General features: G+C 39.3%; 2 protein-coding genes across 3 annotated transcripts; both read right to left on the bottom strand.

Moving 5' to 3' along the window:
* Positions 1–736: 736 nt before the first annotated feature.
* Positions 737–16,191, bottom strand: pld2 (phospholipase D2). 2 transcript variants are annotated; one of them, XM_041051460.1, is made up of 24 exons: positions 15,932–16,191; positions 11,713–11,873; positions 11,482–11,609; positions 11,098–11,240; positions 10,852–10,945; positions 10,543–10,608; positions 10,387–10,445; positions 10,048–10,293; positions 9,806–9,949; positions 9,628–9,711; positions 9,417–9,495; positions 9,181–9,291; positions 8,875–9,084; positions 8,584–8,740; positions 8,337–8,455; positions 7,998–8,111; positions 5,823–5,927; positions 5,460–5,548; positions 5,053–5,166; positions 4,504–4,550; positions 4,067–4,201; positions 3,208–3,361; positions 2,930–3,047; positions 737–2,817 (listed from the first exon to the last, which is right to left on the bottom strand). In XM_041051460.1, the coding sequence occupies exons 2-24, from the start codon at positions 11,843–11,845 to the stop codon at positions 2,593–2,595; spliced, it is 2,874 nt and encodes a 957-aa protein (XP_040907394.1). In that variant the 5' UTR covers positions 11,846–11,873; positions 15,932–16,191; the 3' UTR covers positions 737–2,592. The 2 variants fall into 2 exon arrangements, with proteins under 2 accessions (XP_040907394.1, XP_040907393.1); XM_041051459.1 differs by having other exon boundaries at positions 11,713–11,868.
* Positions 16,192–17,401: 1,210 nt separating this feature from the next.
* chrne (cholinergic receptor, nicotinic, epsilon) lies at positions 17,402–26,039 on the bottom strand. Its single transcript, XM_041051506.1, has 12 exons — positions 25,522–26,039; positions 22,275–22,408; positions 21,983–22,027; positions 21,728–21,837; positions 21,448–21,603; positions 21,109–21,209; positions 20,814–21,014; positions 20,157–20,271; positions 19,860–19,974; positions 19,560–19,773; positions 19,015–19,148; positions 17,402–18,863 (listed from the first exon to the last, which is right to left on the bottom strand). The coding sequence occupies exons 1-12, from the start codon at positions 25,589–25,591 to the stop codon at positions 18,696–18,698; spliced, it is 1,563 nt and encodes a 520-aa protein (XP_040907440.1). The 5' UTR covers positions 25,592–26,039; the 3' UTR covers positions 17,402–18,695.
* Between the last annotated feature and the right edge of the window lie 719 nt (positions 26,040–26,758).

Here is a 26,758-nt window from a genome sequence, read left to right as displayed (position 1 = left end):
TATCTTGAAGTACAAATTGCTCATAAATGTATTTAAGCAACTGAGTAAGAATATTTATATTACCTCTCTATCCCTGAGTGTTAGTAACCTATACATGCAAGGTAACAATGTAGATCTATAGAAATGCATACACAAAGGTTTTCACATGGTAACTGTTAGGTATGATAGGCATAAGTAAAAAACACAAGTTTCTATGAGTAAAATATTCATAAAATATATTGGTAATGCTGGCTAGTGGTCAAATAAAAATAAAATAAAAAAATAAAATTCATGATAGAAATAGTATAAGGCCACTTCGCAGTGTATCATAGACATTTATACCACTCAAGGCAACTATTTTGTGCTTTATAAGAGAGGCTAGGAAAATATGGTGGGATCCAGCGTGAAAGGACTCATTAGTAACTTTTTAACATCTTTCAAAGTAAAGGTGGAATTGTGAAGCCAGCAATGCCCCATCTCTAAACACAGATGGTTTTACTGGCTCTTCTGTGAAAGGTGCTTTGTGTAGAGCGAGGTGGCGTTCATGTGGGACATGTGTCAGGTGTCACATTCACAGACAAGTCTGCACTGAAACCACCTAGGTCATGTAGCTGAGCCTTAGGGCATGTCTTGAGAACTTATGAAGCAGTGTGTACAATTTCACTAGCTCTATCATAGGTTCAACAAGTTTACACTTTTTTGGATTATCACTTAGATTCGGGTAATGTCATCCACAACAAATCCATCACTCCATATCATCAGTAAAAACAGAGATCTCTTTAAAATTCAGGGATCATGTATTAGAAAGTTTGACAGTGACACCTCAGAAAGGCTAAAAATATGTAACATAAATTTCCATTCACAAGCTTCACATTCTATTGTTTATCCTTCTGTTGACTGTTTTCTAAAAACACATATGGGGCACAGGTGCTCTACAGAAGCACCGACAAAACCAATTTGTGTACCATGTGAGAAACCTCCAAACAGGTAAAAATGTTTTGGCCTGGCCTTCTGTCTCAGGTTTTTTCCCCTCATCTTGGTCAAACTCCTTTTCTATCACCCATGTCTTAAAACTGATGAAACAAGCTTACTACATTTTGTTATTGCAGTCCTGTTTTTCTATGTGAGGAAGGCAGTATCTACTGTATGTTCTGTTGAATTATTACATTTCCCAATCAGTCAATGAAATATTTCAAAGGAGCAGCACATCCATGTCCACATACATATCCAGAGTAAAGACTTTTCCTGATTGCTCAAAAAATGCTGCTCAATTCCTCATGGCTCAGTAAAAGAAATTAACAGGTTTCAAGAGAACAACACACATGATTTTACATTTAAAAAAAAAAACATAAATTTTTTTGCAGCTTAATATTGCGTATATGACTTGATACTGCTCTAACCCTGGGAACTGCACCATGAATGAAAACCACACTACGTCACTACTCACCTACAGTGTTTATGGCTAAATGTAATACACCTGAACAAATGTATATTCTGAGCAAATTAATATTGGACAGACATGCAAGACACCTGAACACAACATTGCTCACATGGAAATATCTGAGAAATGCAGTGGTCAAACAATACATGTCTCTGCTTTACACAGCTTTCTCAAATCTGAGTGGATAGTGGAATGTTCTGTTCTGGACTGCTGACAACACGGTGAAATAATAATTCACTTGGTTGTCATGGTGACTCTTAAAAAACGTGACAATTAACAGTAAGTCAACCTAGCACCCTTTAATTATCTTGTCCTCCTTTCTTTTCCTTCTCTCAGCTCTTCCACCTGATCATGTCATCTCCAAAGAATATTAAATGCTTCCATAGATATTGTTGATCCTCTTTCAACATATTACCTTCTATTTTCCGGTACAACATCCTGATTTAGCAAGTTACCCCTCTTATCAGTGCTCTCCCTTTTCTGCCCTATCCTGTCTTTATTTCAGCTCCAATCCAGTCATCTCTTTATATCCGTCACCATAACAACCACAAATGTTCTGACAGATTTGCTGGCACTGCAGTGAGAGGTGAAGCCTCAGAGGAAGAGAGTGAGAATGAGAGAGAGAGAGAGAGAGAGAGAGAGAGAGAGAGAGAGAGAGAGAGAGAGAGAGAGAAGAGCCAGCCACCCACCCACCCAAAAACCTTGCACCAATAAATGTACACTATGTTCCTAGATCATGTGAGATGCTTATTTCTAATACAACCTTGCAATCCTCTCCTGACTCATACATTCATTTATGTGTGTTTTGCACCACTGCTAGCCCTGCAGTTCAGCTTGCACTGAAGAAGTTATGAAGCAGATGCTGCCATCATGAACAAACTGGTCTGCAAAGGTTAATAAACAGCTCTAAGAGATTATCAATCATCCAACCATCATTTCAGTGGTTATGTTCAGATTAGTCCATCGTCAGTCAAAAACACAATATAAAAAACAACAGTGATTAACAAATACATTGTTCTAAGGTGTTAAGGTGGTGTCTTTTCCTCACTAGTGTCATAACTACTTTCACGTATTGTGCTAAACATTAGCTGAGCTGAAACTACAAGGAGGAGCATGTCGTACAGCAGCCCTTTAACTGTTATGTAGTGGTTATGAACTGGGCTGAGTTGTGGTTATGTCCACACCTCTATAGGAGCCATGCCCTCTTTAGTGCTCAGTGGAGGCAGAAGGTTCTCCTCACACAGGAACTTCAGGGGGAAGTGGACCAGCAACCCTCGGACAGCCTTCAGCTCCTCTTTGGCCTGCTCGGGGTCTGTGTTGCAGAGGCATTCCTTGCTGGTGTACTCCTTCAGCTCTCGTGTGTTGTGGACAGTGTTGTGGGGCAGGCATTTGAAGACCTGTATCATCGCAGGACAAAGGAGAGGTAAGAAAACTGAAACTACACTGTCATCAATTAAAAAGGACCTAAGATCATGACTTATGATACACGATCTTTGGTTTAATTTATACCTTGTCATAAATGGTGGCATTCAGTTTAGCACACGCATTCCACACCAAGAAGAAGAACTCGTCACTGATTGGATCATCAACATTGATACTGGGGTCTGAAGAAGCTCCAACAAGAACACTGGAGAGGAAAAGAAAAAGCAGCCACAAGTTCAGAAAGCACAGTGCATTCAAGGTAATGTGCTCCCTTTAAAGCTCAGTCATATCTAGTGCAGAGATAGTCACTGTTCATGGTCATAAATACAGGATGTCATTTCAGTAGTTATATAGTTTGTACTGACCTGAAACACTCTTTGCGCAGAGCAAGTGTGAGGGGTCCTGCCTGGTACTCTTCCCCTCCCATGATGGATGAGACCCTCTCTTCATCTTCCACAAACACTGCCAGCTCACTATCTCTGCTGCCCAGCATGCTGCGGTCGTTGATGTTGGCTGATCCTGGAACACAAGGGGAGTATAAAAGCACTTACAATCTGTCCTTTCAGGGGCATCATTCTTCTCAAACCAGTATTTGACACATTAAGTTAGAGATAAAATTACAAACAGTAACGCTGGATTACATGCATGTGACTACTGTCACACTCATGATGCATGTCAGTGTGAATGTGAAACTACGGCGAGGTAAAATTACAGAACATAGACAAACTGAATGACTATTGCTCAAGACATTTAGTGTATAAAATGGGGATCTGGTTTTATGAAAATCTTAAGGATTATAACTTTAAGGCTTAATTAAATTAATCTCAAAATAAGATCCTTACTATTTGTGCAGCTTTTTTAATAAAGATACTGTACATTGTCTTTCATTACTTGATCCTGATCCTCCCCTGGCCACTATGTTGTAGTTCGCTCTACTTAAGGAGCTTACACTTCCATTACAATTATTCATCCCAACTATAATCCTCCTAATTATTCCTCCTTATAAATAAATGTCCATATATTTGCTCACTTGAATATTTTTACTTTACCAAGGTTATAACTGCCGGGGTGCTGTGAAACTCAAGCTAAAATGTATTGATTCACTTACACCACAGATTCATAGCTACATTAAAAGCCACAAATACATTAAAACACAGCTCAGTTATGACTCAAGGTCAAAATGAAAATCTGTCTTTGAAAGAGTCTGAGCTGGTGGTGACTCACCAATGATATAGCAGCGGTCATCAGCAATGAGAGTCTTGCTGTGGACATAGATGAGCTCCGTGACAAGCGACTGGGAGAGCTGGGAATGTGTTCTCAGGCCACAGAATGTGATGTACTCGGTCCACTGGTCTTCAACTGGGGAGCAAACCCAGAGTGACATTATTCACAAGAGAGAAATATAAAAATACAGTGAAGATTTATTAAAAAACATAAACTCACATAGACATATGGATGGTTAAAGTGGATGTTAAAAGAAGATGAACAAGGCAAGGAGGAAAATAGAGACTGGTGGGCAGATACCTAGTACCAGTCCCTTCAGTTTAAAGGAGCAACATGGGAAGAAAGAAAGAGACCCATGTTAGAGAGGAAACAGGTGGTATCTAGTGATGGTAGGTGGATTTTTGAATTTAAATGACAACAGATAAGTGACAGAAAACCTTCACTAAGCCTTGACAGGATGGACTGTTCCCCTCGGCACATGGTCCTAGGACATGAAAATGGAATAAAATTTATTAACACAAAATAGGGCTATAAAATAATAATAAATCATAACATAAAATACAACAATGATTCACATTCACAGCAGACTTGGAAATTAATGGATGAATGCAAAAAAGGAGGCCTGCCATAATGTATTCCATCAATAACAACAGGCTGACTAGACTTGCCTTTAGATTTGCAGAGTACAATAAGTTGACAGTTTATTAGGAACGCCTAGTTAAAACTAACACAAATAAAACAGTCCTGTTATAATAGTTTTTGTTTTAGAGACACAGTTTTGAAAAGACCTTGAGGACATGGAACCTGTAATCCACATCATTTTACCACAAAGAAGATAAATTCATATCAGCTGCAGCTCTACATGATTGGAAACGTCTCAAATGAATGAGTCAAATGAAAGTTCAGAGGTTGTGTTTTCCAGTTAGAGTGCTTGTTCTGGTTTGTGGGCTGAGTGCAGGATGATAATGGGAGGAAAAAGCTCTCACCTGTAAGTGAAGTGCAGAATAGCTTGGATGGCATTTCCACCGCCTGCATTGATGTCTCCCTCGAATCCAGGAAGCAGAGGAATCACCACAAACACTCTGTACTTCTTTTGCTCTCTGCAGCAAGACACAGTGTTAACATATACATGGTATACAAGTATACTATGTAATAACATGTGTTCATTTCACTCATATTTCTGCACTATTTCAGGATCTGTTTGACTTTTTCAAATTTGTTTGTCTATGAGTGAATGGTGAAATGCACGCTTTGCTACGCTTGGTTTAACATGTCTTAATCCACGCTGAACACAGATTTCATGAAAAGCTGCTTTGTAACTCCAAGGTTCAAGAATGTGTGTATTAAAAAAAATTAAGTGCCACATAAATCTGGCCAGTACACCCCAACAGACCTGTGTGCACGCAGGATTCGATTCACAATTGCATCACCAATCTCGTTATAGACGATCTTCCCATCGGAACAGCTGATGAAGAACTGGTTCTAAGGGCAGAGAGAAGACAGATGGTGGCTTAGTATGAGGTGAGGGCTGAAAACAGGTAGGTAGCTGGCAAGGAAAGAAGCGAGCTATGACTGCATTCAGACTCACGAAACCTCACAATTGGGCACACACTGGCCACAGAATCTCTCAGTGATGTGAAATTAATGTGTCAAAAGGTATGTAACCACATGAAAAAACAGGAAATGCACTACATCTTTGAAATATTCTGTAGTTTCATACTAAAACAGATAAACAGATAGGGCACCCCTGCATTACCTCGATGTAGATGTAGTGCTCGCTGTTCTCGATGGTGTGGATGTAGGCCTTCAGAATCGAGTTCTCACAGGTTCCGGCTGACCATCGATCGGCAGAGCGCAACACCTGAGAAAATGACACGTAAAAACTAAAACGCTGATTGGATGCATTGTGTACAGAATATTTTTCAGCACATTTCAGAGGAAAGATCTCACATTTTTGCTGTTACTACACTAACTTCTGCCACCATTGTTTTTTCCCTAACACTACTATCACTCCATTACACAAGTATTCTTTGTCTTAACTTGGTGTTTCCAAATATATGTAAACATCAGTGTTGGTGTACGGAAAATAAGCTTAAGTCTATTTTCTACACTTGTAACAAAGTGTACATTAAAAACTGAAACTGCTGCATTCATATTTGTAGTCATTTAAGTTTGTGATGTATTGACCTTGCTCTTTTCATTAATATCTACTCAATTTACAAAGATGGTTAGTTTCGGGAAATACAGCTCAAACAAAACAGTCACACAACAAAGGAGCAAACCTGTTGCAGATCTAACACACTGCCCCTGAAACCTGAACAAGGGAGCAACAGAACCTGATCGGAAAGCTAAGGCGTAGAAGCAAGGTTTAGGGTTACAGGACACTACCCTCAATACAATAAGAAAATATAGACAACAGGAGCTATTACCAAACACTAACTGAACACTTCAAGACCATAGGATATGTTGCTGGGACAATAATTTGTTCTGATACTAAGAAAAGACTAAAATGTTTCTTACATGTGATATACACTATTTTACTTTCAATATTTGCAAACAGCTTTATTAGCTATAACTTTTGTGTTTGTCCGCTTGTTTTGCAATTACTCTGTCCTCTAGTGGACAAACACTAATGCATGTTTGCTACATGCAGCATCTTTAGCATTATTTTGATATTAAAGCTGAACAGAAAATGACAGCTTCAGTCTCATGCCTTGTTGAGTTGCTAATGCTGGTGTGTCTCATAATCTGAACCACAACTCCCATGAAGCCTGTCACAAGTATGTTGCTTCCACTTGTCGTCCCTCCCAGTCCTTGGCAGTACATTTGTTTTTTCTGGCTTTACTGAACAGGATAAACATGTTGGAAGTGATTTCGATCCACAGGCTTTACTCTTGTTCCACCAACTGCCACTGCAAAAAAAACTCTGAATACTTTAGCTGTATTTCCAAAGCCAGAACAGTGTCTCTTTGTTGTACTGTAAATAAATCCGTCTCATTTCCTGCTAGATCTGACTTGGTGTCACATAATGCAAAATACAAAGGAGAAGCCAGTAGGGGCCTTCAAGCTCCTAGGCAATGGTCTTGTTTGTTTACAGTAACTGCAGTCATTTCTCTAATTTCTCTATATCAATATGGAGATGATCAGAAGCATGGTTTCTTTTACAAAGGCAAAATGTGTGAATTCATTGTGCTTTCTGTGGCTTTGTGACAAATGAGAGTTCAAGGTTTCCAACCCAGATGCTGTCCTGATGAATGGCCTCTTTAAAGATCCCAGTGCGACAAGACGCTAGAGTGACAAAAAAGTATCTCTCCTGCATGTGCATTATTTATGACAAATAGGTAGTTTTCTGTGTTGATTTTCTGTGCAGGCTGCTCTGGTTTCTGGCTTGTTTTTAGTGTGAAGCGTCTCTCTGATGTTTTCTTCAATCCTTTTTTTAACTTTTTAAAAAAATTGGCTACTGTTCTGTGATAGAAATGCCACCCATGGTGAACAGAAAGAAAGCCTGATTTATTTGGAACACTAACGTGTCGTTGGAACAGTATTTGTATAAGAGAATGAAGGCTGAAAAGTACTGCATTACCCAGATAACTGAACCTGGCAGCTTGACAAGTCCAGAGAGCCGGTGCTTCTTTTGTACTGCTACACACCGACCCTTATTTGTATTTATTGATGGTCTATTTTGTGCATTTGTTAATGAATTAATCAACATTTTAAAACTGAGATACAGCAGTTGATAAGGTACCCTGTTTTGTTCTTAGATCGTATTCAAATTATCCAGCATAAACGTAAGAGTCATGTTACAGATTCGTGATTCATGATTCTGATTCGCTCATTTTCTCTGTTTTCCTGATGAAATCCCACAAAACATTTTGCACAGGTGTTGTACAGATACTGACTCCATTTATGGTGAATGTGTGAGTATAAATACCTGCACTTTGGCTTTCTTAGACCCAGGCACAGTGAATGAGAGTGAGTCAGCAGTACACTGAGACTTGGGAAGAAGGTAAGGGTAGAAGTCGTCCTTGTACTTGTTTTTGAAGATCTAGAGGAGACAAAACAAATGAATGGAAGCCAGAGTTTTGCTCTTCCTGTTAGTCATGTTTCCGACAGAGGTCTTAAGAAGACTAATTTGAAAAGCTGATTCCAGCAGAGCACTAATGATGATGATGTTTACAATATTATGCTAACCTTTAGATATTCAGGTGAAAACTATGACAATAAAAGCCCAGATAGCTTTAAAAAGGCAGAACTTTTCTCTGAATCTGACCTTGCTGAAATTCCAGCGCTGGATGAAGTGACGGGCTACATCCCTGGCAGCCCGGCCATGGATAGCTGCAGACAGATCGCGCCACGGCATACGAGGAACTTGAGTACGGTCGATGTTATCTGAAAAAATAATTAATTAATTAAAATTTAATTTTAAAAAATGATTCCTTTAATTTCCCTGTTCTGAGACTCTCAGTGTGATGGCATGTGTGTGTGTGTGTGATACTGAAGGAGATTAGGTAAAGAACCTTCAAACGGTCTGTCCAACTGGACCCAGTCTTTCCTGATGAAGTTGCTGTAGTCTTTGCCAAGCCACAGTCTGGTGTTGCCAGTGAGACCAACAGGGTCCTGCTCTGCTTGCTTATCTGGTTCAGATGGTTTTGGACCATCAGCCACACCATTGTCCTGGTTAATAGAAACATCTGTTAGCATCTGGAGGTAGTATGAAAGCACACTGGTTCATGAACTAATGTAAACATATTCATGATGATCTTGATTAGTGGCAATCAACAAGCTAAAAAAAAACAATACATTCTTACTCCCGTATCTCCCTTTGGTTCCTCCTCAGTCACACTGATGGACGTCTCTGTCAAACCCAGGTCAGTTAGCCGGTACTGACTGTCATCCCACCTCCCAAAAGCCAGGTCTAACCCTCCAACAAAGGCTACTGTTTGGTCAATGGCCACCATCTTTTCATGGTGAGCCCACAGAAACGTCAGAGCCGACACGTGGTCGGGGTGTCGCATGACCTGAAGGGGTAAAATTGAGGTTAGAACACAAACTGAGGCCTCTGGGAACAGCGCAGCCAGTTTCTGTGTATCAAATTATGCAGAGTGGTGACAGACCTTGATGTTTGGGTGCATATTCATAAGGGTCCTCTTGCTGTGCTCACTATTGATGCCAAGTGCCATCCCTACCTCTTTGTACAGCTGAACACACACTTTGACTCCTTGTTCCTGAAGGAAAAGGTTCAAAGAGAGGTGACACCATGTGAAAAAATAGCAATCAGGCAAGGTGATGTGACATTTGAAAATCATTTAAATTCTTAAAAAGAGAACAACAAGACAGAGAGAATCCCTACTGCTTTGCGTTTGAGGATCTCATCAAGGCGCCAGTAGTTATCAGTTGCTGGTCTCTTTAGGAACACTTCAGGGCTGAGCCTGAGAGAAAATAAATATAACACTTTCTATTTACGCATAGCTAAAATATTTGAATGGTACATTTATATAGATTTTTTTTTTGTCTGGTAAAACAAAGCCTCATCACTTAATCCAGATCTTGCTGACACTTACCACCAATCTGTGATGAAGATTTCCTCCTTGGCTTGTTCGAGAGCATCAGCCAGGTCCGCAAAGTAGCCACTTCCATTCACATACCTTCAAACAATATCAATAAACCACAAAGTTTTGCACATAAAGACAAAAACTGGAGACAGATAGTTGTAAATCTAAGGTAAACTACATATCTGACCATTTAGTGAGTGTGTTCTCGCGTGGTGGAGCAAACCCCTCGAAGCGTTGCACTTTGAGAAAGTCACAGGATTCTGCCAGCCGGGTAATTTCATGACTCCACCAGTGAGTTTGTCTATAACTGCTGCATTTGATGATCAGACTCCTAAACAAAAACAAAACAGGCAATTTGTGTATCACAACCCATAACCCCAGACTTAGACTGTGATCCTGAGTATACAAGCAAATACACAGCTGACTCACCGAGTGAAGTTCTCGATGCAGACTCCATGTTTAGTGTCTGTGTACGCACGGCCTACTTTCACTTTGAACTCTGGGTCAAACAGCAGCACAAAGTTGATGCAGCCGTTATCTCGATTCATGTACATCAGGAAGGAGTCTTTCACCACCAGCCACCGGCGTGACCAGCGGAAACAGAACTGATGATGACCAAAGCAGTTCAGGCCTTGGATCCGGTGACCCCCCGATCTCTTGAAGATGGGCCCCTCCCTGAGACAAGTTGACAGATGTTGCACAATAAACCTCTATCATGAACTTAGTAATCTGCCTTCTAACTCACACATTATCAAGAAGTTTGCTTACAAGCCTTTGGGTCCGAGATCAGTGACAAAGGAGAGAGCACCAACAGAGAGGAATTCCAACTGAAATAAAAAAAAAAGACAATGAGACAATGCAAACATGCTGCATGACATCCACACTGAATGTGAGTTATGTATGGTTGTGTGTCATAGCTACTACCATGCTGTGATGATTCCTACAGAGTGTGTTCTCCAGTAGACCATTCAGGTACTCCTCAAGGTGTTTCTGCAACAGAAAAGGAGGTAATAACATCCTAAAATGCAAGTAGACACACAGCAGTGAGAGAGTGACAAAGTCTTGTGGCTCAGTGAGACTGCCTGAAACTGTGAGAATTTCATTCAATTTAATTAAATGTTTTTTGGGTTATATGAGTGAACAGAGAACACCAGTGTTCTTTCGTTAAATAAAATACATCCACAATTCTAGACACATTGTTTTGTATATTTATCTGACTGGTTTGTTTGATACCATTTTGCTAGAGGTCCTTCTGGTCCGTTCAGTCCCATGCAGGTTGGGCATTTCCTCTGGCATGGCTCTCAGCTGCTGCCTCTCCTTTGCAAACCTTTGAGAGAAATTTGAATATTCAAAATACTCAGTGCTTTAGAAATCTGTTGATAAAAACTCAAAGCAACCCATAACTCAGATTTCGACTGCACATCTCTCAGAGTAAGTGATTGATTTGCATGATTAAGCTAAACAGATTGGTGCACTGACCTTCCCAGAGGAAGAAAGTTAACCATTATCCTGTGCCTGTAAAGGTCTCGATGCAGGTCCTGGAAGTGCTTGTACTTCCTCTTTACTGTCCAGTGGAAATTACCGTGTGTTAGCCACACAGTGTACAGGGTGACTACATGGACCTGGATGGACATTATTGAAATATACAATATGAGCTTGATGGTACAAAGCAATGAAAATCAAAAAATGAAGAAAACAAAATAACAGAATAGCATTTACTGAATTTTAAATGACCAATTTCCTTAAGTTTAGATTTTCTTATACAAATTCTTACTTCAATAATGACAAAGGAAAATACTAGTATCCCTTTATCAACCACAAAAAAGAAAGAAATATTTTCCATATAGGATGGAAAAACTGTACCTTTGATCGAGTAGTGTATTTCTCTGTGTTGTCCACTCTGCATGTAATGGGGACACCAGGCATTAAGTAAGGTACACCCTTCTCCTTTATTTCAGGAAGATGATGCACCACCAGGAAAGGACGACCCTCTGTGATTTGGAAGATAAGAACATGTTAATGAAATTCTTCTGATACAGTCATCAGAGGTTCTCAATGGGCAGCTCATACTTCAGGTTTAATGTGTTTTCTTACCACTGCTGGACATGAGGCCATCCAACTCATCTGGACTCAGACTGTGGAAGTCATGCGAGAAGCGCCTTCTGCCCAGGTTCTGCACTGTCAAGCTCTGAGCCGCTGGCTCGATCACAACCTCAGGACTGGCCATTGCACAGTTGTTGCAAGTGGCAGCTGCTCTGGTGCAAAGACAAAAGAAAAGGGAGATTTACAGTCCAGAGTCTGTGCATCTTCTTTCCACTAAGCATACATAAGTTACACGGCATGAATGAGAAAACTACTGATCAAAAAATGTGAAACTGAGACCAATCTCTTTAAAAACACCAAAGCAGATTCAGATTTTAAGTCACAAACCTTATGTTCACGTTATTTCAGTACCTCAAAAAACAAACTATAAAGTAATTCAGTGTTGCAGTAAAGGCAAAAGTGCAATATTTCGCAGGGAGCAGTATAATAATAATAATAATAATAATAATAGTTTCATAATGTCTAATTGAAAATAATATGCATAGTGCATAGTAAATTGTCTATGCTGCTGTATGCTAGTGTAGTTATAGTTAAGTGGGCTGTTAACAACTTTCATCAGAATTTCAATTCTATTTACACTTTGCTAGTTTATCTATAAACAGTAGTAATGACAGCTGCATTATCAATAGTGTGCAGCAGTAACACAGAAGTAGTTTTAGGACCAGCAGCAGCTGCAGCAGTACTCAAAGCAATAATGCAGTACCAGCACTCCCAGCATTAGCAGTCACTGTCATACAAGAGCCAGATGTAATAACACAACTCTGTCAGGAGATATAGTGTACGTTTCTGAAGAGCGTGAAGAGTTAGTGGAATAATCTGACAAGTCAAGCAGGCTCTCTGAGCGAACTAAATCCTCAAACAGAGCAACATATCATAAACACACAGATAGAGGCATTCAGTACAACTCCACAGCACAGTCAACAACAGACTACGTGACGTTACAAGTATCACTGTTCAGAAAACAAAAACAGAGAGCCTTCATGCACTGCAGCCAACTCGTGGTGTTTACCTGTAGATCAGGTCATCGGCATTAAGAAATACGAGAAGTCTAGAACACGGTTACCAGGAAGAGAAAAGGGTGTGTGTGGACACTTTTGTATAGCGTGTGGGTAGATATCTTTGAATAGTTGAGTGTTTCCTGGGAAACTAGGAAAAGGGGAGGGACTGCGTGTGTGTGAGTGAGTGAGCATGTGTGTGGTGGCTGGCTAGGAATAAGCAGGTAAAAGAAGGGGTAATACTGAACACTGAGTGGGTACACAGCCTGTACCGTATAAGCCAAAGGCTGCACCATTTAAATATTTAAGGAGTGGCAATAAAAATAAAGGACAAGTGATAGATGATGTGCAATAAAACAATAAGTCATTCCAAGATCATTCAGCACAATAAAAATGTGTTTGATTTTAAGAAAGGCAGGATCTTTCTTAAAGTTTCCTCAGAGCTATTTTCAGATGAGTTTGAAAAAATCAACAGTGACCTAGAATGATTTTTAAAAATTTTTCTTTTCTTTTCTTTCTTTCTTTCTTTCTTTCTTTCTTTCTTTGTTTTATTGGACTGGGAGAAACTATTAAAACACAATATTACTTTGGAAATAAGCCTCCCCGTACAGCACATCCCACTGGCTGCATAAAATATTTCAAGCAATGAACGGCATTAAGGAGATGAATCGAGGTAAAAGTCATAATCTTTTATCAGCCTTGCTTTTTAATTCCACGTCAGTCACAAATGAGGAGATGTAAGAGACAGGAGAAGACAGTTTAAGCTGATATAACGTTCAGCAGCTCAGGAAGCAGATGATTAACTGATTAATACACTGCTCATATTAAAGGTTTGAAATGTACTTCCATAGGTTTGTTATGGGTCAATACTCTGTAAAATGATTACTGGTACTTAACACAAATCTATTAAGTACTGTAAATGAGCTGTTACCTCAGTCATTTCCTTCATAACAAATGTCAATTGTGTGTTTTGTTGTGCATGTATTTTTTAAGTAGAGTTAATATTATATTATTAGTGCAGAACAACATTCCTTTGAGTTTCCATCATCTGACGAAGTACTTCATTTATTCCCATTAAGCCTGAGCCTTACTGGATTGGTCACTGTGATCGCAACAAAACAGCAGCTTCTATTTTAATTGCTATAAGGTAAAACTACACCTTTGTGTATAAACCAACGTCTTTTTTAGACCATTCAGCCATGTAACGTGACATTAAACCCCGTTATTTGAATTCACTTCCAACTGTCTGTAGAGACAAATATGTTGGCAAAACAACGGTTTGCCAAATAAGCTCTTTGCTCTGTTGACTTTATTCTCCTCTGTTTGGTTTTTACAGTCAGATGAGGAGCTAGCTCATACTTGCCACTATGTATTTATATTTTTATGTTGCACTGATTTGATTGCGAAATCTAAACCCTGGTCAAAATAATATAAATGTGGGACCAATCTTTTCATACAGGCCACAGCAGATCGACAGTATCTGGGAAAATGTTGCATTTACCTTTGAAGATTACAGTAGATAAAACAAGATTTTCTTGTTTTGTTTTTCTTGCTTGAATGAAACTTCAATATTTACTCAGGTTTCCTACATGTGTACATGAAATACAACACCACACCCACTCAGGGACCTCCACAACACAAGTCAAATTGCCCAGATAGGAATGCTATTACTGAAAGCCACATCTTACACACCAAGCCGTCATGAGAGCATAAATATTTGTGGGTGTACAGTACCAACAGTATCAAATATTAATAACACGAGGCCATGAAAGACTTGAAGACCCTATGGGTAGGATTCGGCGATGTCTGACTTTAGTGATTCTCAGTGATTGCAACAACAGAAAAAGCCGCCCGGATGATGCATGCAGATGGAGACATTTAGAAAGACGGGAACACTGAGACTGATCGACATCAGCAACGCAGACTGCACCAGTTTTCATCTGGATGGCATCATTTTTCCACAAAGAAAAACTTATGCCATCAAAATATCTAAAAAGTTTCTGTAATACACACACAGAAACATACATATAGAGGGATTTAAAGAGCAACTTGACAACAGCTTTTTACTGATTGAAATCAGTTGAAATTCTCACCTTGCTGCAGTGATGCTGAGGTGTACTCAGGGTTTGACATGTAACAGACTTGAGACTTTAATTTGGTACTGTACTTGGTAATGTTATTCTTTAAATTTAGTTGCATAGGGGATTATGTTTCCATATCACAAAGCAGGTTTCGGTTTCTCTGCAATCTTTCAAAGTCACCATGACTTGACCTCGCACATGTCTAAATATGATCTGATAGATTAATTTAAGTGCATTCACTTAAATTCACTTCCTTCATAACTTCACAAATTACAAGCATGGCCAATTAAATATCATATGAACACAAATAAAAAAACAAACACATGTGCACAGGACCTTTAAAGACATACTGGACACCAGTGTGACTGTGACATGTGCAATCACAGGACAGGATGTGAATATTTGTCATAAATTTCGATATGACTAAAAAAGTGTTGAGTCAACTTCTGCCTGCGTTGGTTGCCTACGGATTTCCCCCAAACTCAACTCAACAGGACCATGGACTATATTTCTGACCGACTCAACGTGTCACCACTTTTTTTTTTTTTTCTTAGTTTCTTAACGCATTATACAAACAGGACTCACACTATTTGTAAGCTGTTTTAAGATGTAATTTTACAGAGGAAACACGCACCTTTCGCCTTTGATTTGGGAGCTGATGGGAGCTGTTTGGAAAGGGTGTGTGGTGTGGTGCTACCGCTCCACCAGATTAAGTTTTCTTAAACATACAACCGTATCTATATGAGCCACTTTATTACACCACCGAGGCAACATTGCTTGGCTGTAAAGTGCATTTAACACACAGGATATCAAGGTTACTCTGGCTGCACAGGCTGGAAATACTGAAACTTAAGTTTTGTCGTCTCCACCCATTCCCTGATTTCCTACAGCGACGCTCCAAACAAAAAAAACAAAAACCCTACACCTCAGCATATAAAACTTCGCCGTAAATGTCAACTGACGAAAGTGGCGACGGCGTTTACACACCACAAAAACAGCATCTATGTTATTTCTTACAAATGCCTCGGTGTTGTGATATATATGCATCTGGACAAACCTCAGTCGGCAATGCTGCGACAGCACAGACGAGTGAAAAATAAAACGCGTCTAACTTAGGCCTGAAAACATACTTACTCTCACTTCAAAATGCAGCCACGGCTCGGCACACTCAGATAGTCCACAATGCGAGAGAATAGGACGAACATACATTCAGGATGAAGATCGTCTTTCACCGTATTCCAGAGAGTGTTGTTAGTTCGACTATTCCCCTTAGGTGATGTACGCTTTAGTCCCTCCCATTGGATGTCCCAGCATGACTGGGTGTCAGGAGAGAGGCTTTCAGCTTTTGACATACAAAACATAAAATGTTTTTGTAAATTTAAAATGAGTTTTGAACTAAATCTGCTCAAGGTATGTTGTGTGTTATGAAACCAAACAGCTGTTCGCTACTACATCTGTGCAGCTGTGCAGGAAGCAGGCGTGGACTGGACTGACATCTGGTGCAGCAACTTGAGACAAAACGCGGACCTGACGGACTGGACAAGTCGTGGCTGGATGCCACCATGGGAAACACACTCACAGACACAGGAATGTATGGATGGGGCGGATGTACTTGATCTGATCTGTATGGGCCTATTCGACACTTCCGGTTAGCACTTTCAACATGAAAGCCGCGGTAGCAAGAATCTACCATGGATTTCTTGTTGTTTAAACACCAGTCTGAAATGTGCTTTTAGAAGCAGCCTTGTATCTCTGAAGAAGATTTTCATACACAAAAACGACACAAATATTGAACGCGAAAGTAGATTACCGGAAGTAAGGCTATAACTATAAGTGCGTTTTTTTTTTTTTTTTTGCAAGACAAGGCACGAAAGATAAACTTTTATGGGAAGAACCAGACGTATTCGTGTTTAACTGGAAAGATTTAACGATTACAATAGTTGTGATTAAAATATATCACCATGTACAGACAGGGGAAGCAGACCGATTGCTGCTCTGTGAGAGATGTGGTGACACATGCGACCTGCCCTACATCTGGACCACACCTTACTTTTCAGTAGTTCAGCTCATTTGCATATATCTGTTTCACAGACTCTCAGACTTAGGTTGAGAACTTCTTATTTTACTTTTATTATTATTATTATTATTATTATTATTATTATTATTATTTTATTTTTTTGTAATCACTAGTGTCCCTCCTACATGTTGCACAACAAATAGTGGGGGGTCTCTTCCCCTCTTGAGGTTTTTCAGAATTTTGTTAACCCAATGAAACATTTTGCATATAATATTGGACTACTAAAAAACAATGATTATTTTTGAGAGGAAAGTTCACTCACATGATAAAAAAAAAAAACAATGTGGTGACAGTTTAAGACAATTTAGAAAAATTTTCAGGTATGAATCATCAATTGTGAAACATTGTGTGAATGTTGGCCAGAAGGTGGCCTTGTTAATCAGAGACAAGTCCTGTCTGCTTTGGTGTAATACAGTTTCACACCACATGGTGGCATTCAACCACACTCAAAGAAAAAGTTTAGTATGGATTTAAAAAATATTTCACAGTAGAACATCACTAAGAAGTGGAAAAAAAATAACCTGGTGTTTTATTACACTGTGAATGAAATACATTTATTAAGCATCTATTTAATATACACATCATAAAAATAATATAACCTCATAACAAATTCAAATGGTGCCTGATTTTCACATGAACACACTGTATATAGCACTTCTCAGACTATCTCTCTCAAATACCCAACTCTGAACTCAACTGAACATATAAAGACACACAGTAAACATGAAAATTAAGTTGTTTAAGAGACTAAACACATTTGATGGGAAATGTGTATTGTATCATAACTTTACAAATTATCACCGTTTCTATCACTCCTTGTTTCTGTGAGGTTCCTGTTACACTGTTTGACATTTTAAGGAGTTTTACATTGTATTTACACTCCTATCTGAGCATTTGTAAGTTTCTCAGTAGATGGACAAACATCACATTCTGTACATTGAAACCATAACAATCTATTAAATAAGAGCTACAGGGAATTATAGCCTTTCTCTGATGTGTTAAAGACTACATGTTCATCTACTTTGACATTCAGTTCAAGATTAAAATCGCTTTTTCATTGTTTTTGTGCCACAGGGATTTTCACACAACACACATTTTGTAATAAACTGATTAAATAAGTCATGATGCACAAAATAAAATATTTATTTAAAAAACATGGCACAATGATATCAAGACAATATCCCTCCGAGCCATCTACCTCTAACAAGACCTTCTAATAAATAAGTCATAGTAAGAAGAATAAGGCTTTAATTCAGAGCTGGCTGCTTCAAGTTACATGCACAAGTTCTTCATATAAGACATAGTACATGCAGGGAAACTTATCCAGACTTTAGTAGATATGTTATTCAGTGTGGTACATGGATGATTCTTTTAAAATCTATGAAAGATGTGCAGTGACCTGAAACTGCTGAATCTTTTATAGTACAAAATAGACAAATAATAAACGTACTAGATGTGATTTTTATAGTAATGATGATTGTGATGATTGTTCCACCTGTTCCACCCTGTCAATGTGTACATCCAAAGAACTCACACTAAGAAGAAGAGCTTAGAATTAAGCTGCATATTTGAATGAAAACCCTCAGCTGCATGAGAAGCATTCACAAATATAAGTCTGAGCTGTGAATATGAATACAGACAGTTTTGGTGTTAAATGTCTGTCATTATAAAAATGTTGCTCCACAGACTTAAATCAACCCTGAATCTGAGCTTAGGATGCAATGAGCAGGACCGCTCAGCCTTACAGACAGGATGAGTTAGAGTGACTCTTAGAAAAGTTTCAATAGAGCTAAAGGATTTTTATTTTATTTTATTTTATTTTTAACTCGGGGCGTATTTTTTGCTCTGGCCAGGGAATGGAAATTCAGGTGCCTGGTTGAAGTGTCCTGTTAGGAAGATCCCCACTGTGCCAATGATGAAGAGAAGAATGGCAGCCCAGAAACAAACTTTGTCAATCATCTTCCCAATCAGCACCCAGCTTTCAATTTCCTTTATTTGGAAAGAAAGTGAATAGAGATTAAAAAATGAAGATAACAGTTAGCCTAAAGGAAAAATGAAATGGAATATATGTTCCCTGTGAAAGACGCAATTTAAAAAGCATGTTAACTGTTAGGCAGGTAAAGCTTAAAGCAACACTCACAGATCCAATGTTATTCTGTTGTCTTGTACTCTCAGCAATGAAGTTGCAGGCATCCACACATTGCTTGATCTCAGGTGCAGCTTGGGCCAAACTCTTATACAGGTTGGCCGTACTGCTCACATCTATATTATCCACTGAAAGGAAGGGGAGACACTGATGGTTAGACAACAGTATTCCAGCCACAGCATTTCCTGAGGCAGACATTGGTGTCTTTGATGGTGATGAGGCAAAAATATGTGTTAAAAGACACACAATAAACCTGTAATACACAAATAAGTAAAGGATAAACACATAAAACAACATCTGTATCATGGTTTTTAAAAAATAAATAAATAAAAATGAATGGGGCTCTAATAAATCATTCATATTTAGTAGACAGTAGTTTTCAAACAAAGCCACAGCAAATTCTAATGAAGCACACCTTGTGGAAATTTACATTTTGCAGTGGCAGGGAAATAACTTGAAATATTCAGGCAAGTAATTGAGCTGGAATGTGTGACAAACTTTGCTGTGCTGCCTAATAGTTCTAGAAATAGGCGTCCTACCAATAGATCGTGTGAGACCATGCCTCTCTCTTTGTTTGTCAAACATCATTTCACTGCGGGGTTGTTTCAGTACATATTCTTCTGCTCTCTGCATGAGGCCAAAGGAGCTGCGTCGCCGTTCCCTCACTCCGTTTACTTCTGTTGTCACCTCACCATCCACCTCATCCACCAGTGGGGACATGCCCAGGAAGCGAGGTACCATCCTCAAAAACACCTGCAGGAGACAAAGAAAACAACAGTAGTTAATTCAAATTACTCTTGACTAGTAAATTTTGACTCTGCTGAAAAGGATGTGCTTACATGTTTGATGGTGTGGGACATGGTATGAGTGCTGGGGCTGCGCAGAGAGAAGTTCAGCACCACAATTTGATTAGTAGCGATGAGAGTGGTGACACACATGACAAAGATCAGGTACCTGAGGAAGAAATTAGACAAGATATGTGTCAGAGAGGATACTCAAACTGTATGGTTGAAAAAAGAAGAGAGAGAGAGAGAGAGAGAGAGAGAGAGAGAGAGAGAGAGAGAGAGAGAGAGAGAGAAGAAAAGGAAAACCAGCAGAGATCTGCAGAGGTCAGCAGAGAACACACACTGACTCACTTGCCAATGAGAGGGACAGAGAGAGATGTCTCAGGGATCTTCTGAGCAATAAGAAAGAGGAAGACAGTCTGAGCCAGCAAGACAGAGATGGACACAGTCAACTTCTGTCCCCCAGCTGTGAAGGGGACAACAGAGACTTAGGAGACAGCAGACCACACCAAATAAAAAAATCATACCATCTGTGGGACTGAATACTTTCAGTACACTCTCTGTGCTCAGGCACTATATATGCAGAAAATAATGTTACGTTGGACATTTAAGGCTTTTCATAGTTGTATAGTTATAGGTTTATAGTTTTATAGTATACAGTTGTTATGAAATAGCATATTATAATCTGGCTTCAGTTAGGGATTTGGCTTTTTCTGAACAAATATACTTAATTTTAGTTTGGAGTTTGATCCTAGAGCCTCCTGAAATGAACTTCATCTTAATACTAATATGACAAAGCTAATAAAATAGCAATTTCTAAGTTCTGGTCCCTTTAGGTCACTGGCAGTGTAAGAGTAACTAACATAAATTATTATGTCAGTTGTTATTATGTTTTTTGTCCAGTCATGCGACTTAGTATTTGTGTATATGTTGTGATATTGCCCCATTTGAAATAATAATAATCTGTATGTTTATAGCCACAGGGATTTAGACAATGGCCTTACTGACCTTGCGCAGGTAGGAAGTAAGCCAACACGACCAGTGAGGAGATGAGGGAGCATGGCAGGATAATGTTAATGATGTAGAAAAGGGGCTTCCTTTGGATGAGCAGATTGAACATGATCTCCTGATACTCCAGGTCATCTGGGGAATACCGTGTGTTGATCATCTTCCTGGCTGGACGATGGACAATGGCCCACTCGCCATTTTCTGAAAAGTAAAGTTATGGACAAGCTGGAGATGAAAGAAAAGGAACTGTGTGTTTATGTATGTGTGTTTAGTATTAAATGTGGATGTCCTGTACCCGTGAAAGCCTCTGGGTCGATGTCCACCCACTCAATAGTCTCGCCTGTTTCTCCAACAGCCAAGATAAGGTCCACTTCATTGGCACTGTAAGTCTGGGATCTAGGGTTGTGGCAGTGAGGGTAGAACAGAATATAAACAAAACGATAAAGCATCATACATATACACTGTTGCCCATAAAGTTGGAATATCTTCTCAAAACTTTATTGATCAGTCTCTTCCAAACACATTACTGATGTGTATAAATAGGAATAAAAAGAGGAATGTGTCTGAAAACAAAATTATTCCAACTTTATGGGCAACAGTGTAGTATATGTATTTCATGATAATATAATTGTACCTGAACGCTAGTGTGCAGTTTTGATAATCAAAAGGGAAGTAGGTGATCTCAATGGCACAAGTGCTGCGATAGATGGCAGGAGGGAGCCAGTACATCCAACCATTGTTGTCGATCAATACATTGGCATAGTAAGCCACATCAAATTTGCCATCGATGCTGTAGGAAATGAAGATGAAGAACAGAAAGAGTTTGCACTAGACTTTATACCCAAACAACAAACAAACAAATAGTATGAAGGCAGTGTGGGCAGGGAAAAAAGGTTACCCTTTTACTGCCTTACTTGTTCTCAAGGACAATGTCAGGAAGCCAAACAGTCTTGCACGGGACACGAATAATACTAATGCCATAATAGTCAGATGTGTTCCAAACAAGGCGATAATCAGTCCATTGCTGTAGATGACATTTGAGAGAAAGGTCATCAGTGACATTAAAAATGAGACACTGTGGGAAGTAATGTAGGCAAAATGAACTGAATAAAGTATTTTCATGATTTCTACAAACAAAACTAAATCAGGACAAGACAAAGAAAACTCACAATCTCAATCCACACATTGGTTGTGAGAGTCTCCTCCTTTTCATTCTGTGGTAAAAGTCAAGAAGTACAATGAGAATTTGAGAAGTGGGTGTTAATCATGTACTGCCAAGTTACCTAAGTGACCAAACAGCCATGAACCAAAGAAACTAATGTCCAAATGTCCAAAACGCTTATGTCTAAAACCCAGGCCAAAATGCTGATTTATGCCATTGTCTAGTGGGAATCATGGAGAACTTTTTTTTTTATGTGCAGCCAGGTTTGTTTACAACAAGCAGGAAGAGCAGATTCTCACCAGAGAGATAAGGTTAGTGAGGGTCAGCTTGATCTGAACCTCCAGCTTGTCTTCAGGATGAACCACAGGGCGAATGTTCTTGTTGTAGTTTTTGAACAAGTCACCGATCAGCTTTGACTCCTCATTACACTGAACTGCATGAAGAAAGAAATGAGAAATGGAGTGAGTTTATGTGCATGTAAATTTAAGGCCAAAAACCACAAGTTATTAAAAATAAATTCAGCTTTGATTAGCAAAAAGTTAGCTTGCTTTTGCTTAAAGGGAGACTACACACCCTTCTTCAATGTTTTCATACATTTTTATCTTAGGTTAGTCTTTCACTATTGTGTTTTCAGCATTCCGCTAGTCTCCTTGGCTACACTATGTTTCAGAATAAACTTCAAGAAAGGCTAAGCAAGAATGAAAGGCAGAGGTTATTTCCGACCCCTTGTCTCTTCCCTCCCAGCTGTCACTATCCATAGCTCAGATTACACAGCAGCTGGGAAACTCTAAACCAGGACTTGAAGTCACACTCAGGTCAACTACAATAATCATCAATATCATCATTAGGCAAAAATGGTGACACTACATACTACAAAGCAATAAAGTTATTATCCCCCCATGACTGATCTATTCCCTGGCGTGCCTGGTCCAATCAGACACAAATATTTCACATAGATTTGAACTGTAATCATAATTCTCCCATGAGACAATTTGTGTAGTGGACGGCGTAATGACAGTGGTGAGATGTCTCACTTGCCAAGGCAGTTGTTAATGATTAAATATTGTTAAATATTACACTCGACACATGGATGAGTGAACAATGATCAGTGAAACTGAAAATGTGAGAATGCAAGTTCAGGTGTGTAGTTCCCTTGTGTTTCATCAGTTTCCAGCAATACTGCAGCATCCTTTAGACTTTAGAGTCTGTGAACAGATCCATTGTAGTTCCTCCAGTTTCATCATAGAGGAAAACAAAAACACTTCTCCCAAACAGGAGAGTAGAGGTCTTTTTTTGAAATAAAAGTAAACAGAATGGCCGATTAAAATAAACTTAGTAACACTGTAATATTCCTGTTTGCCTGAGGTAAGCAAGAATAAGTACATACCGACATTATGAGAGCCTACTTTCATTCATTTTTACACCCATCTACAAAAAGGCTTCATAATGGCTGGCCGCAAAGACACGTTTACAAAGTAATTCTAATGATGTTCAATGTGAGTACCTTAAACAGTAAGTAGTGTTTACTACTTACAGAGAAACATACTGACTCTTCAAGTGTGCCATGTGAGTTGCACAGTATCTGATGTGCTTCTAAAAGCAGTTGAGTCACCTAACTCACGTGGATCAGCTATATTAATATGTGGATACAAAGTCCAGTTAATGTTTGGCGTCTGTGCTTTGACCTAGTCTCTTCCTGCAGCTGACATTTCAGCCTGGTCAGAGAGAGAGAGAGAGAGGGGGACAAGGAGAGTGATGATGGGAAACTTGAGGCAGAGCCTGCAGGTGACCACTCAAGGGATCAAAATGGCGAAAGGCAGTGGATATCTCAAAACTTTGGCAGATGAAATCTACATCACTTGACAGCACAAGGTGTAAGTGAGAATTGTTTTTGTGTGTGTCATTTGGCTAAACTGACCCTTTAAGGTAACAAGAAAGCAGGCAGTGCAAATGTCAGAACAACAACGCCACATGGGTAAACATTACAACATCTCTGTTTGACTGGGGTAAAAGCAAGGCCAGCTCAGTCCAGATGACTGTGACCCATTATCCAATGCACCCTGCTCTTCATGGGGCCATTTTAACCATGAAAAGCTAAAGGGATTTCAGTGTGATCCAGCAAGAGGAAGAAAAGTGTCTGGTTCATTTTCCAGTTAGCATCCCCCCACAGAGAGTTCAACGCAGCAACTCAGCCCTGTAATCAGTCAGCTTCATTTTAGCACATTGTGTTCCGATCATCATAACTTGATGAAGATGAAAAAGGAGATTTGGGCTCTCAAGCTGCTGCAAATGGCTGACAACAGCTTCAGCTCAAGTTCCAATTTGTATCTGATAATGATAATTTCAGTTTAATAAGTAAATTCCTATGAAACTGTGATAATGTGCAATTTTTTGGGACAGAATTTGCATTGTTCCTCCATCTTATTTCCAGAATCTAAATGTACTACATGTTTCCTCAGGGAAGGTGAGCAATGTTTAAAAAATGGACACCAAATCCTACAGCACTGTTCACAAACTCCAAGTGACATTTGAGAGACGTGGCATTTTAAGCATGCCAGACCAATAATATCAAGAGTCTACATTTCAGGATGAATCTTATTCATGCCAGTTACTGAGGAATTTTTAAACTAGTACAGTGACCTCTGCCAAGGAGATGGACTCAGGAAGCATTTGCCCACAACTGTTGAGAGCAACATGTCGTACCTCTTCCCTTCGGAGCTCCCCCAAATAATATTTTTTTTATAAAACTTCCATAGTATCCAGAGTAGCTGTAGCCTTTACGGCCTGTTGTTTATGTTGCAGAACATCATCTGTGCCAACCATGTGGCAAAAGAGAGACTATGCACTTTCTTTATAGGCGTGTATTACTTTTTAAAATTAGGAGTGTTATTCACTCCAGTAGTGCTGCTCACATGACAAAGCACAGATGAACCGTCTGCATTACATTTGCATTTTGTGCCGATCTGATAAAGTGGATTGATTGTAATCAAATAACAATTTAATCATGCAACAGGTTATGGGACAGATGATACCTGTTGATATCAGTATGCATCAGTTATGCACAAAAGTGCACTTGTTGTAAATGAGCAGAGACAGAACCCAAAAGTTGTCTATGTACTGTTTGCCTTGTATACCAAATTCTTAAAAAAAAAAGTGTAGTGAGGCCCAGTGAGCAGATGTGCACAAAAAGCCAAGCCAGACATTGATTATATACTATACATTGTAGATATGCTGTAAGTAGCAGATAAGCTATCAACAAAAGGAAAATTATTTTTTCTGCTTCCAAAATGGATTAAAATCCACATCATCTACACAAATAACAAATTGATAATTCATAACAGCATGTGTATACAAGTTTTAACACATTTTCAGGAAGTCTAGCGTATGGAGAGATTTCTCCAGCATGTCAGTGAGAATGTAGTAAGAGTTTCAGAGCTGGTTGGTCTCTGAACACTGACATGACAGGCAGAAGATTATTTTGATAGATAAGAAGGCAGCCATCCAGTCAATGAGGATGTGCCAAAGGTTTGCAACTGCGCCACTTACCCTGAACCATCAAACCCCCGAGAACAGTTACAACTCCAAAAAATATCCAAAAACTGTGTGCTGCCATCATGTTCCAAGACCCCTCCGCTGCCTGAGACTGCACTATTTTTAAATATAAAGTTTGAGAGAGAGAGAGAGAAAGAGGGAGAGAGAAAGAGAGCAAGAGCAAAGACAGAGAGGAAGAGCCCTAAATCCCCCCCACCAAACCCTCTGACTGTCGCCCACCCCGGCTGTCGCTGTCCATGGCTCAGATTTCACAGCAGCTGGGAAGCACTAAACCAGGACTTCAAGTCACACTCTAGTGACGGACAATAATCATCATCATCACAATCATTAGACAACAACTATCTGTGCTGATGCCAGCCATGTTCTATTAAGATATTTCTGGGATAAAAATGTGGGCTACAGTGAAACCTCATGCTGTTCAGCTCCAATATACCTGTAATATCCCTGTGAGATGTCATAGATACTAATAGTTTTACTTTGACATTTGTGTCAGATTCCAAAATATGCTGTAGAATTACTTCAGTATGAGCGTTTCTCTTGATGAGGAAAATCACCAGATTTCAAAGTGATGGTCACTTTGCATTCGTATCTGCATTTGTGTGCATAACTCACATGTTAATAGAATTTAGGTGTATGTGTGTCTGTGTCTTTCAAACAGAGCAAGAAAATCGAAAGATACATACACCCATGGGAACAGTAAGGTGAACAGGTGAAGGGCTGTTCAGACCTGCTCTCCCTCTGCTATGTGTCCAGGGTATTAATACATACTGCAGAGCTTTACCACCTCAACAGCAGGACTCCAGTAGTGAGAGAGTGTCTGCAGACTACAGCGTGGTGGGGTTAGAGGGCTGGAGGCAGACAATGCTCATAAAACCCATAAAACCATGGAGGCAGACACTCAGATCTGCATCATGAGAACTGAGCAAACTTTATTTATTTTTTTAAATTTCTAATAACTCATGCTGTGAAGGCAACTTGGTCCAAACCAGAGTGTCAGAACATTTTACTCATTTCCAATCCAGAGACTAAATTTGCTATTATAATTAGTCCTGTGAGTAATATAAGTAGTGTCACTCTACAGTGTCAAGGGCAACAGACTGATTTTTGGAATGTGCCATGTGAGTTGCACAGTATGTGATGTACTTCTAAATATACAGTTAGGGAAACAGAGATGAGCTTCTTTAAGGTAACTAGAGCCTCCAGAAGGCAGATTATGTGTCTTACACTCACT

The sequence above is a fragment of the Toxotes jaculatrix genome, chromosome 12 (genome assembly GCF_017976425.1).
Source record: "Toxotes jaculatrix isolate fToxJac2 chromosome 12, fToxJac2.pri, whole genome shotgun sequence".
Classification (NCBI taxonomy): Eukaryota; Metazoa; Chordata; class Actinopteri; family Toxotidae; genus Toxotes; species Toxotes jaculatrix.
Note: the sequence above shows the minus strand (reverse complement) of the source record. Positions and strands in the feature narration are given on the sequence as shown.